At 44.3% G+C, this 14,796-nt stretch overlaps 1 protein-coding gene across 6 annotated transcripts in view; it reads right to left on the reverse strand.

The window, feature by feature from the left end:
- ZNF385A (zinc finger protein 385A) overlaps positions 1–13,949 on the reverse strand; it is a 178,050-nt gene extending 164,101 nt beyond the window's left edge. For 3 of the 6 annotated variants that reach the window (XM_026677256.2, XM_087956431.1, XM_026677255.2), the window contains exon 1: positions 13,307–13,949. Coding sequence is in view for 4 of the 6 variants with exons in the window: in XM_087956431.1 (XP_087812557.1) it covers positions 13,307–13,316 (10 nt within the window). In the remaining 2 variants the exon portion in view is untranslated. Of the gene's footprint in view, positions 1–13,192 lie in introns of all 6 variants that reach the window. The other 3 variants (XM_087956429.1, XM_087956430.1, XM_087956432.1) reach the window with 3 other exon arrangements.
- Positions 13,950–14,796: the final 847 nt, after the last annotated feature.

Here is a 14,796-nt window from a genome sequence, read left to right on the forward strand (position 1 = left end):
CATTGGAAATCAAGTAGATCAAACAATCCATCATATCAAGATCTCCAGATGCTGAAGCCAAATTGCTTCCCTACAGTTGTCTTTTACGAGAAACTGAAAGGATAGTCACACAATCTGACTTTCTATTGGCCTCCACTAGCAGCCCACCCCACTGCAACCATTTAAATGCAGGGGTCGCCAACCTTTTGGACCTCAGGGACCGCCAAACTCATAATTTTAAATCCCGGGGACCACTAATATGAATTTTGACTGACGGTGGCTTAGTGACATTGGTGGGAGAGAGAGAGAAAGAGAGAGAGATGATTTAACCTCTTTCTCTCCCTCTCCCTCTCATATACACACACATACACACACACACACACACACACACACAAATACACAGAGGCACGAGTGGGATTCAAATTTCTTAACAACCAGTTCTTGGGCATGGCCTAATTTGTGGGTGTGGCTTGTAAATATTATAAATATTTATGTAAATATTGATTTTTGTATAAAAAAGAGCAACTTTTACCCAAAATCAGGCAAAGCAGACAGGCACAGAATTTTGTGTTGGTCACAGAATCACAGATTCAGAGATCTATCTTTCTGCCATCGGCTACCTGAGTCTGTCACGTAAAATTTGCTAGCAAGCAAACACAAAATTAACTCACAACACACCATGTATGTAAATATTGAATTTTGTATAATAAAAAAGAGCAACTTTCACCCAAAATCAGGCAAAGTAGGCAGGCAGATTGAGTTGCTCACAGAATCACAGATTCACTTAGAGATCTGTGTTTCTGCCATCAGCTATCTGAGTCTTCACTGAATAATAGAACCTTCAGTCCTAAGGGAAGTTCTGCTTAAAAGCAGAGCCGAAGATCTAAAAATTAGCTAGAAAGCAAGAAATCCAATGATTTCCTGCTTTCTAGCTAATCTAAATCGCTTGGCACAGCAGAATAGCTGATGGTCGGGGGCGGGGAGGAAAAATAGCAACTTAGCAGGCAAGTTTGCCAGCTAAGAAGTGAGTGGGCGAGAAGGGTTCCTGCGGGCCATGTGGGCGGGGTAGACTTGTGTTCCTGCGCAGCCTGGATTAATTGCTTTGGGGGTGCTCTGGGAGTGACATTTCTCTGCAGACCACCAAAATTTTCTCGCGGACCACATCAGTTGACAACCACTGATTTAAAGAGCAACTACTGTATAGCCAAAGTATTCCTAGACATAGTTTTGCAAAGACAATTGGGAAAATAAATAAATGTAGCAATGATTTGTGGATTTGTATTCACATTCATACAAGGTAAAAAAGAATCTCAATGAGCTATCAGGTACCTAGCTTCAGAAAGACAGGGCATCCCTTAAAGTAGGACTTACTGTGGCATTTTGGTGCTTTCTGAGTTTGATTGTTTGCTTGTAGACATTTCATTATCCATCTAGGTAATATTATCAATGCAAGAAAGTATGGGACATGTTCCCTGTTTAAATACAGTAGTTTGCCTTACTAGTGTTTCTGGGAGTGTGATTTCCCCACACACACACACCTTGGTACTACCTTAATTAAGGTGTTGTTTTCTACTTGGTTGCCTGGTGATTAATCCCTGCTTATCTTAGTGTTGGCTTCTGCAGAGGATGTGACTTTTGGTTTCCTTCTTTGCTTTTCATTGCATTTTTCTTTTCATTCATTTCATGTCATTCCATGTCATTTTGAATGGTGTGTGAATGTGGTTTATTTTTATATCCCTACTGAAGGCTGAATGCCAAACTTCCAGGAATTCCCTGGCATTTTGGGGTTTAGTTTGGTCTAGGATGCTCACCATTTGACAGTTGAAATTATGTTTCAAACTATCCATATGTTGTGAAATTAAGGAGTTTTCATTGTGTTCATGGATGTGCTCTGTTAGACTTCTGTTTGTCTGTCCTATATGGTGGCTGTTATAGTCCTTACATTTATACACACACACACACACACACACACAAAGTGTGTGTGTGTATATATATATGGGGTATTCAGCTTTGTTCGGGGATTTTCCCACGTCATTATAGTTGTGCTTTTAAAGTTGTAGCAACGTTTCGGCAAAATCTCATCTGCCATCATCAGGCTTCTGTATTGTGTTCGTCTGTGAGTCAGACTTTCACAGCTGTTTCTGTTTTAAATTTGGGGCTAGCCTACTGCTGTGCCAGAATGGTTTTTTCTTCATCCTGATTGGTTGGGAGTCTTAGTCTGTCTTTATTGGTCTTGGAGTTTGCTGTGTTCTGCTTGATTGGTGTTTCTAATATCTTCTGTCTGTTTTGTGGCTTTTTTTGTCTTGATTGGTTGGCAACATTGTGTTTCCTGTATTGGAGGCTTTTAGTGTGGCTTGGCTCTGAGTAAATGGACGGCTATCATTTATTAGGAAGCTAGGTTTCATCTGGGTGACTGGTTGGGGTGTACATGTAAGTACATGTAAGTACCCGCGAAAACTTAAGAAAACATATATATATATATATGGATCTTTGGTTATTCGGGTTTTCTCCCGCGTAAGATTGGAAGTAAACCCGAAGATTGGAAGTAAACCAAAGATCCACATACAAATACCCGCGAGAACCTCAGAAAACATATATATATATATATTTATTCTTAAGTTTTCGCGGGTACTTACATGTATGGCATTCAGCTTTGTTCAGGTATTTTCCCACGTCATAGTAGTGGTGCTTTTAAAGTTGTAGCAACGTTTCAGCAGAATCTCATCTGCCATCATCAGGCTTTTATATATATACACATACATACATACATACATATACGGTATTCAGCTTTGTTTGGGTATTTTCCCACATCATTATAGTTGTGCTTTTAAAGTTGTAATGTTGAAACGTTGCTACAACTTTAAAAGCACAACTATAATGACGTGGGAAAATACCCAAACAAAGCTGAATACCATACATATAAATACCTGTAAAAACTTAACAAAACATATATATATGCAGCTGTTTTTTCTTTTAACTGCCAGTGGGAGTGCGACTTGACTGGGTGGGGGCTTGGTTCTGATTGGGTGGGGGTGTGTTCTCATTGGTTGGGGGCCTGGTTGTGATCTGATTGGTTGGGGAGTTGGCTGTGTTCTGATTGGCTGGGGGTGTGTTCTGTTCAGGTGGCGCACTCCCACTGGCAGTTAAAAGAAAAAACAGCTGCAAGCTCACATTACTCCAAGGAGCACAAAGCCGAAGACACAAGCCTGAAGATGACGAATGAGATTTCGTCGAAACGTCGCCAAAATACTTCCAATTTTACACGGGAGAAAACCCGAATAACCAAAGATCCACATACAAATACCGGCGAAAACCTCAGAAAACAAATATATATATATGTGTGTGTGTGTGTGTGTGTGTGTGTGTTTGTAGATTTTCACGGGTACAGGTATGATGTAGGTCTAGGTGTGTTCGGGTCTTTTCCCATGTAAGATTAAGAGTATCTTGGCAACATTTCGGCAAGGTCCCATTCGCCATCCTCAGGCTGGTGCTTTCAGCTTCGTGCCAGTGCAAGCAGTGTGTGATCGGAGCTGCCGGCTTTCTATAAATACTGGTGGTGGGGGCTGGTGTGCTGCGCTGGTTGGCTGCGCTGCTGCTTCTTGATTGGTTGATGGAGTTGGTGTTGGTATAATGGGCTGTGTGATGGCCTTGTGAGTTTTGTTGTGGAGATATCCTGGATCTTGTGCTGTAATCTCCTGGGTCGTTTGTTTTGTAGTGATCTTTTTTCCATTAGCCTCTCATGTTTTAACGGCTTGGGTAATGGGTTGTGTGATGGGCTTGCAAGTTCTTTTGTTGTGGTATCCTGGGTCCTGCGTTGTAATCTCCTGGGTCATTTGTGTTTTGATCTCTTTTCCATTAGCCTCCTGTGTTGTAACGGCTTGGGTAATGGGTTGTGTGATGACCTTGTGAGATTTATTGCCGTGGTATCCTTGGTCTTGTGCTGTGATATCCTTTGTCATTTGCTGTGTTGCAACTTCTTGAGTTCTTGTGGTGTAATTTCCTGAGTTTTCTGATGTGATATCCTGAGCGGGTGGCCGTGATGTAGCATTCTGGGTTTTAGTCTGGCTTCGAGTTTGGGGTCTGGGTCAGTGTTCTTGGTGTGTGTCAGCTTGTTTGGTTTTGGGGTCGGGATGTGTGGCAGCTGGTGAGGCAGCCGTGGTCTGGTTTCTGGATGGTGGTTGTCCTTCATTTATAGGATGGGCTTGGGCCTGGGTCTGATGAGGGGGATTGGCAGTGGTGTCCCATGTTGTTTCAGGTCTGGTGTTGGTTTTCATGGCTGGGACTCATTTGTTGGTGAGGGCTAGCTTCCATATGTCTGGTAGGCGGGAGGTGTCGTCCCGTCTATTCATGTTATGGGGGTGTTTCTTTATCTCGATGGCTTCCCTGATTATTCTCTTGCTGGAGTGTTCAGTGTTGGATATTAATTTGGTTCCTTCGAAATTAATTTCATGTCCTGTGGCTTTAAGGTGCTGGAAGAGGGAGGAAGTATTTTCCTCTCGTCTGACTGTGTTTTTGTGTTCTACGATACGTACATTTATTCTCCTGTTGGTTTGTCCAATGTATGTGGCTGGGCAATTGTTGCATGGTATTTCATAAACTCCTTGGTTTTCTAGCTGGATCTTGTCTTTGGGGTTTCTTAGGATGTTGGCTATTTTTTGGTCAGTGCCGAAGGCTGTCCTGATATTGTGTTTGTGGAGAATTTTGCTGATTTTGTCTGTGGTGCCTTTGATATAGGGGAGGAGTGCAATACCATTGTCTTGTTCTGTGTCTTGGTTTTTTGGGGGTATTTCTTTTCGGATTAGGTTGGTGATTGTGTTTCTTTGGAATCCGTTGGAAATTAATACGTTAGTGAGGGTGTGTAGTTCTGTTCTCAGGTGGTCTTTGTCAGCTAGGTGTTTGGTTCTGGAGATGAGGGTCTTGGCTATGGAGTTGATCTGTGCAGGGTGGTGATGGGATTGTGCATTAGGTAGCGGTTGGTGTGTGTTTTTTTCCGGTAGATGGTGTGTCCTAGGGAGCCATTGGGTTTTTTGTAAATTAGGACGTCCAGGAAGGGAAGTTGGTTGTTGGTTTCTGTTTCCATGGTGAATTGTATTTTGGGGGGTAGGTTGTTAAGATGTGTGAGGAAGTTGTCCAGTTTTTCTTTCCCGTGTGGCCAAATTATGAAAGTTTCATCTACATATCTGAGCCAGAGTTTGGGTTTGGGTTTGTCTAGAGCATTGGTTTCAAAGTGTTCCATATATAGGTTAGCAATGACGGGTGAGAGGGGTGATTCCATGGGTGCTCCTTCTATCTGTTTGTATCTTTGTCCATTGTGGATGAAGTATGTGTTGGTTAGGCAGTGGTTGGTCAGATCTAGGATGTGTTTGGGGGGGGTTGTATTTGTTTTGGATGGCTGTCAAGGCTTCTTTGATGGGTACTTGGGTGAAGAGGGATATGACATCGAAGCTCACAAGTAGGTCGCGGGGTTGTAGGTTTTGTTTCTTTATTGTTTCTATGAAGTGGAAGGAGTTTTGTATGTGTGAGGTGATGGATTCTGTGTAGGGCTGGAGTTACAACGCAGGACCCAGGATACCACAACAAAAGAACTCGCAAGCCCATCACACAACCCATTACCCAAGCCGTTAAAACATGAGAGGCTAATGGAAAAAATATCACTACAAAACAAACGACCCAGGAGATTACAGCACAAGATCCAGGATATCTCCACAACAAAACTCACAAGGCCATCACACAGCCCATTATACCAACACCAACTCTATCAACCAATCAAGAAGCAGCAGCGCAGCCAACCAGCCCAGCACACCAGCCCCCACCACCAGTATTTATAGAGAGACGGCAGCTCCGATCACACACTGCTTGCACTGGCACGAAGCCGAAAGCACCAGCCTGAGTATGGCGAGTGGGACCTCGCCAAAACGTCGCCAACATACTCTTAATCTTACACAGGAAAAGACCTGAACACACCTAGACCTACATATGTGTGTGTGTGTGTGTGTGTGTGTGTGTTTTCTCTTAAGTTTTTGCGGGTATTTATATGTATGGTATTCAGCTTTGTTTGGGTACTTTCCCACGTCATTATAGTTGTGCTTTTAAAGTTGTAGCGACGTCTTTTAAAGTTGTGCCAAAACATTGCTACAGCTTTAAAAGCACAACTACAGTGACATGGGAAAATACCCGAACAAAGCTGAATACTATATATATATGATTCCTGTTTTTTCTTCTTGGGCTATTGAGCCTTCAATGTTTTGATTTGTGATGCCACATAATTGCAATAGTAAAATAGATAAACCACATTTCCATTCCCTTCAGAACTTCCATGTTCACTGCAAGGATAACTGGCAAAGCAAATAGAGAAGATCCAAATTTTATGTAAGGAATTAGGTCAACAAACATTGATAAGATAGTTAGTCCAGGAATGTTGGAGATCAAGATTTCCAAGTTTTCCTTCCCAGCTTCAGGTACTGCTTGTGCGTGGTCAATTAAGGCAACATCATTTTAACACAAAATCCACTTCCATTCATACAGTAGGTGAGAGAAATACATCCATGCAATATCAATCTCAATATTCTATGCCCCCTACCCCAAGAAGGAGCTCGTAAAAGAAAAACTTTAATTTTAGTTAGTAAAGTTAAGTAAAGCGGTAAAGGAATAGCCCTAGGAAGCTCTTCATGTGTATTTTTAAAAAGTAATTTTTAAACAGAGACAGAATCCAACTTGTCCAAATGATGCATTTTCTTGATCTAATCGTTAAGAAAAGGAAAGCTCCAAACTGCACAGGATTCTGCTCCAGATAAAGGAATTCTGCAAAATCCCTAACCTTCTTACCCTTCTAACATAACTACAATTGAAGATTTACTCAGAAACTTCCGTGATCTAAATTAGTTTCTTTTGCATGTCGATGACAAGTAACATGGGAACTTAATTAATTTAACAAATGTGGATGATGCCTTACAGTAATTGGGGAGTCAATTTTAAGCAACGTAACTCATAGTGTAAGTACAAATGTGTTCACTTTCGCTACAGGCTGATTAGCAAGGGGAAAGGAATGGCGGGATATCAAACTTTCCATTTTGCAAGTGGGAACCTACTGAACAAAGTTTTCTCTTCCTCCCTCCCTCCCCCCCCCCTCTCTCTCTCTCACACACACACACACACACACACACACACACGTTGGCTCCCTCACTACATCTCTATTTGAAAATAGGAGGTGAAGAATCAGCAGTCTCTTCCAGTGAGCTCAGCAGTCGGGGGCTTCCACCATTGCTCCCTCTGACCCTTCCATCCATTCCATTCGTAGCCGGTCTTAATTGCCCCCCAAGGAGATGCTGCAGCCAAGGCCAGAGATAGCTGTGGCTTTGCTGCCACTCTACTCATCATGCCGGGCATTTCTCAGCAAAACAATCAATCGCACTCAGTAAACCCACATTCAATCATCAGCACTCTTATATAACATATTCTGCATTCGCTGCTTAGCTTTGAAACAACTGGGCAGAGAGAGAGAGAGGAGAGAGAGAGGAGAGAGAGACGCACTGAAAAAGCAGCACCGAATGCTTTGCTTTGGTCCTTACAAACTTTCAGGGAAACTTTCCTAAATGTTGATGTGAAAGGAACAAAAAACATTCCCTAGGAATAAACACACACATTACACACACAAAGACACACGCCGACACACACACACCACTTGCTGTGCTACTGCACTCCATTATTTCTGCTGTCTTTAATACACCATTCCTCTCATCCTATAGGGGTACCTTCGACATTGGCAGATCTCCTACATTCTCCCCTCTGAGGAGAGTCTCCCAAGCTCTCCCCCCACCCATCTCCACCTCCCCAACCCCCTCTGTTAGGAATATGAGTCACCTAGCAGCTATTTGGGTTAGAAATATATAAACCAGGATAGACATTTTAATACTGTCTCTTTAAGGGAATGCAAGAGCATGCAATTGGGTGTGGTTTCTCAAATGGCCATAAGATGGAGCCAGAAACCTGGGTTGTTTAGTCTTAGTCTGAGTCTCAGAAGAGAGTGTATCTCTGTTTCCTTCTGTTGGAAAGTATTGCCATTCCTCCATTTTTCCTAATTGATCGATATTCATGGATTTAATGTAAGTCTGATACTGAACTGTTTTTGACACTGGACTTTGTTACTGAATTATCCCTGGATTGAAAACTGACTGATTTAACTTGTGAATGACTTTGGATTGTTTGTTTGGACTTTGCTTAATGTTTCTGGAAGTAAAAACCTACACTTACTGTACAGTGTATCTGTGTGCTCTGTGTGTATTATTCCAACACTACTCTCTATACGTCTCCCTGTATGCGCTCATTCTCCTAACGGGGAATTACCTCAACACCCACCCCAGCCTCCAGCCCCTCTTCTGTCTCTCCCTGCACTGGGTGCTGCATGTTTCTCTACACCTGCAAGGAACAGAGCTTTTTGAAAGATCACCTGGAAAAGTACAGGCCTTAATAGTGAAATGAGGCTGGAGATGCTGCTGTATCTAAGGATAATCCCTGGAAAACAACATCAACAAGGGAAAGATACATTCAGTGATCCAAAGCCAGGTCTGACCACACATCACTGCCCCTCCAGAAGTTTAGAACCGAAACCTTTTTAATATGTGTTTTGTTTTAAAACATACCCTACACTTTTTCACACGCACCTACTTACTTGGATAAGCAGTATATTTTTGGTTCCCTACGCCCCTGCTAAGGAAAAGTTCCCTTCTTTCATCAAATGGCAGCATTTCTCTCTTTCTCTCTCTCTCTCCTCTCTCTCTCTCTCTCTCTCTCCCCCCCCCTCCCTCCCTCCCTCTCTCTCTTTCTCATACACACAAACACATATATACACACACACATACAGAAACACACAATCCCGATTTTTTACTTCAAGTTTTCCACGAGGTGGGTTTTGGAACCATTTGCCTTGTGTATAAATCCCCCATAATTTTGCCCTATATTTTCCTTCTGATAAAGGATCCTTGGAGATCAGAAGTACAGCTCCTGGACTTGAGATGAAATGAAGCAAATCGACACAGAATGTGCTAAATTTAATTCACAACAACAGCCAAGGGCAGTCCAAGGAGCCTGACTCTTCCCTTTCCTTCCTCCAGGCCAGGGCCTGTGATATGTTGGGCCTATAACTCTACCTCGAAGAATTCTGTACATCAGTTCCATGGTACCCTTTTCCCCACTACCATCTGAGGAAAGAGATAAGATAAATGCCAGGAAGAAAAACAACTAAGGCCTTTAGAAAGAAGAAAAAAAACAGTGATTCCAAGCAGAAGACAACAGCCTGAAAACATTCAGCTGTGGGCATTATTGAGAACAACCACTCAGCCATGCTCAAGGCAGCACAAAGCGGATTTGGCTGAGAAATCAGGCAGGGGAACTAAAGTGCAAGCAATGCCCAGGCCAATTCCGGCTGCCAGCTTTAGCAAGAAGGACCAAATTCTGTTGGCGCATGGATGGTCTGGTACGCTGTATCCTGGAAGGCATTCAATAGTCCAACAGGAGGGAAAGAATAAGGAGAGGAGTGTAACTCTCTATGAAATAAAGATTTCTCAAAAGAAATGGATATTAAATTATTTGAGGGGAAAGGTAACAGGATGGATTGGTTTTAACCTAAACTGTCCATAAGTGCATTTGACAAATTATTTTGGCTGCTCCACTGTGTAGGAAGATTTGCTGTACAGTAATTCCCTTGTCCTGTACCCCAACATGGCTCACAAAATTGGACCACAGATTTGCAAAGTATATTCTGTACTATATTCTGTCCCTACCTTCACCCTACCCCCCACTTAAGTCACCATCACTGACTATTGCACCATAATCTTTTGCTTGACTGCAACTGTGGCTCCCAGATCCCATTATTACCAAACTGTTCAGTGACTTCTTACTCAGTTGACCAGGGATACATAATTCTTACTGCTTGCCTTACCACCAGCCACACCACTCTCTCTGGTTCAGAGAAAGCATATAATTAAACCCACATGGTTGGACACCCTCTTTGCCCTATGTTCAACTTCACAGGGTTACTTTCCTTGGCTCCAATCTCTGTTTTGTAACAGTGCTTGCATGGATCGTCCCTGAAATGTCATCACTGAAAACTGTCATCCCTTAAAATACTGTGTTGCAAATCCCTTCTTATTTATTAGTCATTTCTAAAGCAATATGACTCATGTTCATATCCATCCAGTTCATGATTTTCCCCCATTTTACAAATGCAAGCATAATGCTGGCTGTTGCCCACCTTGTCCGATGAATGCATGACAATACACAACTTGTGAATATAAGTAGACAAGGCTGCAGCTCACTAAGCAAACTGGAAGCCTCGTTTTAATGTCTCAAGTAGACCATGCCATGGTTCGTGTACTCAAAAAGAAATAACTACGTCACATCCAGCAGAGCCCCACAAAGGCATTAACCCATGGCTCACATGCCAATCCTGATGTTTCCCATCCCAGTTTTAAGTCATAAACTTACTTGGGAAACATCAGGATTTCTGGCCCAGTTCCAGGTCTCTGCCACACAAACTGCTATGCAGCTTGAAACCCAACACTAGATCAGAGAGAGAGAAATGGATAAAGAACGGTGTACTGCAAAGAGAAACTGGAAAAGCACGGAGATTTAGACAGAGAGCAGATTTAGAATGAGGCAAGGAAGCCTAAGGGAGGAAGAGGCAAAATAAAGAGGGATGTGAGCAGTGATTAGAGGCAATGAGTGCTTTCTCTACAATAGCGTGTGTGACCCTTTCTCTTTCCACTCCTGAGCTGTGGTTTCCTTCCTTGTTTAGCAAAATGGGGATAAAACTCTGGTTAAGCCGCTGACATCTATGTCAACGCTAGGCCTATAGACAGGAGGGAGGCAAAGTGAATAGCCACTGTAATCAAGAAGTCAGGTAGGATTAGTAGACAATCCCTAGGATTCAGTGGCAGAGATCACAGATCAGAATGGCTTCCCTCCCTGGGCCATTCTTGGATGAGGCTTAGGTATCCAGGAAAGGGGAAGCGGTGGCAACCAGATCTGCAGGGATGGGAGTGAGAGAGAAACACAACATGTTATTTTGACAGTGGGATACAGTGTCAAAGAGCTGGGGGACAATAGGGAGGGAAGAAATGTCCACATGACTGGGACTGATTATCCTGAGAGGAATCTGGCCCTAGGCGAAGCACACAGCTGGTTAAAGAGATTGTAGAAGGCAACCTGAAGCGTGTGGATTTGTTTGCAAGGTCAAAACAGGCTTCTGCAGAACCGGGTAAGGAATTTGCAAACGGAGAAATAGATGAGAAAAGTATGACATCAAAAGAAGATCCGCTTGGGATGCTGGAGGTATTCCTGCTCATGACCTTTTTGTTTTTGTTGCTGTTGTTGCCTGAGTTCTTCTTTGAGTGAACTGACTCCAGACCCTGACAGCTTTAGGTATTTTGCTCCCGCAGCCACCCATCAAATGCCGAGCAACACAAAAGCAGTACTTTTTAGTGGTGGAAGAGCTGACCAGGATAGTGTGTCCTCATTTTCATTTCCACCCTCTGTTATTTTGAGACTTCCTCTCCTTTACAATCTCTGTTTATCCCCCTAGGCAACAGAGATCAGAAGGCTCTCAATTATGTCTCCTGGAATGCAGGGAGATATGAGAAAAGAACAAGCTTTCTCTATGTACCTCCATCCAAGGCTGTGCATTTTTCTATCCCCCTCTCCTCACCCCAAACCAGGCAAAGTCAAACCAGGCATAGTCGAGGCATGCAGCCAGCTTATTCAAAAGCTGGACCAGCCCCACAATTCAAATCTGTGGGGACATTCTTGTGATCAAGTGCTCCCCAAGAGGAGTGCTGTTCATATACTGTAAACACAGCATTTTTATTTATTTTTTATTTTTTTGGCTATAAATTGAGTAACTCAGAATCACCACCGGCATCTAAGTCAAGTCCCACTAGAATTCAACTTTTATCCCTAACAGGCGCTCCATGGAGGGAAGACTTCAACCTTTCTTCAACGCCATGAATGGAAAGTGCCCAAGAGGGTATATAGTGGATCAAAAATGAGAAGGGGGGAAATGACCCATGATCGGTACCGTTGAACCTGCATTCAACCTGAACCCTTGTTTTGCCCCTTCTAACTAACTCAGAATAATTCTACTGAAGTATGTAAAGAGAATTATAAGACAGTATTCCAATCAACATCAATGCCAATTCCAAATAAGGGGCAGCTTCATAATCTGACCCATCTCCAACCCCCACCCCCACCCCACTAAACGGACAGAAAGTCTTTGAAGGTGGGGAAAGAGAAAAAGGAGGAGCATCTGGCTGCATATGGGAGCAACCTCCCTCTCCACGCACAAAGATCTAGGTCAACACTGATGCTTCAAGCGTCACTTTATCAAACAGTTTATCAGAATAAGGGATCCATCCAGTCAATCAGTCAGCTGCTCGCCCTTTCTTTCTCTCCCTCTCCCCCCTCCTCTCTCCCCTTCCACATCTCCTGCCTGGCAACCAGCTCTCCTCTCCCACCCAACAACCCTTGAGTAAAGGGGGTGGGTGGGACGGACGACTTATTCCATAGCCAGGCAATGCTGAAACAGGGTTCCCAAGTTGACGTGGAGTCTGGAGATGCTGTTTTCAGGGGTGCACAAAGAACAAGGATGATCCATGCCTCGGGAGTTTTTATTATGGTCCCCCAATTGTCCCCCCCGCGCAGCCTTCTCTTCTGCTGGGATGTCCCCCTCACTGCATTGTAAAAGCTCTACTCTCACCGCTCATGGTGCATCTCATTTCTCCCCGCCTCATCTTTCCCTGGGTGCTGCTATTCAGAACAGTTCAATAACTTCCACCTTGTGACGCAGACCTGAGCCCTGTTTAAAGAGGGGAGTGGGGGGAGGTATAAATGCAATGCCACCGGGTTGTGGGTTTCTTTGGAATTCCGATGCCGTAAAACTGCGAAGACCTGAGAGGGGGAAATACAAGCAGGGATCTTAAGAAAGTGTCCTTCACTTACCACCTTTTTGGGGGAATGGGGGGGCAGGCACAACCGGCTTACGACAGCCATCACTTCTCATCTGAAAAGAGGCTATCCTGGTTAAGGGGGCGGGGGAGGCAGGGGAGATTATACCTCCGTGGCTTTGAGGAAAGGGCAAGCTAGAGAATCCACACTGGGATTATAAGGAACAGGGGCAACAAAAAAATAAAAACAAGTGAAGCGAGAAGAAGGAATAAGCTACCTGAAAGAGGACGAGAGGAAGAGCGAGGAGACTCAGGAAAAACTGAACGACCGACGCCGAGATGCAAAGATGCGGGTGGGGGGAAGTCAGAAGCCCGGAGAAGCCGCCACTCACCTAGGATCATCCCTGTTCAGCTTTCGCTGCGGAGCAGCACCTTGCGTCTGGTCTGGCCGCGGCGCAGCAGGGATGGCAGCTGCCTCGGCAGAGGATCAGCAGCTGCTGCTGCCTCCGCCGCCGCCTCTTCCTCCGCCTCTCCCGTGTTCGCTGCAGCGGCGGTGGCGGCGGCGGCGGCGGTGCTAGGAACGGCCCAGGCTGCACAGCAGCAGCAGCAACGATGCAGGGCCCCCCGGAACAGCAGGGCTCGCGACGGAGAAAGCCGGAGTAAAAGGAGGCATCGCCAAAAAAAATGTCAGCGCAGCGAAGCCCAAAGCTTTCGCTCTGCCACCCCCCGGGCAAGGCGGCTCGCGCACACCCTCCCTGCTTCGCGATTGGTCGCGGCGCCAATTCGGCCGCCCAATGAGAGCGACCAAAGACAACTCGGTTCCCCCCAAAAAAAAAGAAAAGAAAGAAAAGAAAAGAAACTGAAGGGGGGGGGGGAACACCTCAAACGGGAGGGAGGCTTTAAAAAAAAAAAAAATTACCCATCCCCCCCTCCTTCCCCGCACGTCCGAAATGTTGCTGGCGAACGCTCTCCGCAGTGGGCAAGCCAAAGCAGGTAAAACGCACCTTCAGCGCGTCGAGAACGTCGCCGCTCGCGCTGAGGCGCGTGTACTCGAGAGCGCGCAAAACGCCCGCCGGCTGAAAGATCGAATCCGGGCCGGGTTCCAAATCCCTTACTTGGCGGGGTGGCACCAAAAATAAAATATATATTAAAAAAAGGTGGGGGGGGGAAACGGCGCGTGGAATGCTACAAAACGTGTAGTCGCAAGACCTGCTTCGGTCTTCCCGATTAAGTTTGTGGTAGCAGTTCAGACTTTTCGCCTAGAAATAGAATAACTTTATTGTCGCTTGGAAATTGTACACTAATCGGCGTACATTAAAATGAAATTTCGTTGCGTACCGGCTCTCAAAAGGGTCACCACCTCTGATATAACACTGCATAAGCATGACAGAATAAACAAATAAATACAAAATTATGCACTATGTATAAAATTATGTGTAATGCAAAAGTATGTATGTACCAAAGACAAAGAGGGCTGTAGGTTGGATTCGTTGTCTTCACTGAGTGAATCCCATAACTGAGAGATGGGTTGAGGAAGCCTCAGTTGCCTCATGCCAGAAGACCCCTCTAAATCAAAGCCAAAAACACATCAAAAGTGACCCTTGAGTCGAGCTGAACTCCTGCTGACTTCATAAAATAAGCTCCTACAGCTTTTCTTCAAACTGTTTTGGTCACCTGATTTGCCTATGCCATCTTCTGGCTAGCAAGTTATCGGATTAGTATGCAACTTTATAATCTCTCATCCAAATCGCCTCTGAGCCTACTCAGCTTTTTGGCATCAACTGTGATCAGTCAAGTATTGCTACTTTGCTATGACATCACTGACTCTTTTTTATAAAATACAAAAATATTTATTTATTTAGCCTATGGCAAATACATGGAC

This window comes from Notechis scutatus, chromosome 2, assembly GCF_049901735.1.
Source record: "Notechis scutatus isolate UNSWTSFEM ecotype Mainland chromosome 2, rNotScu1.2, whole genome shotgun sequence".
Taxonomy (NCBI): domain Eukaryota; kingdom Metazoa; phylum Chordata; class Lepidosauria; order Squamata; family Elapidae; genus Notechis; species Notechis scutatus.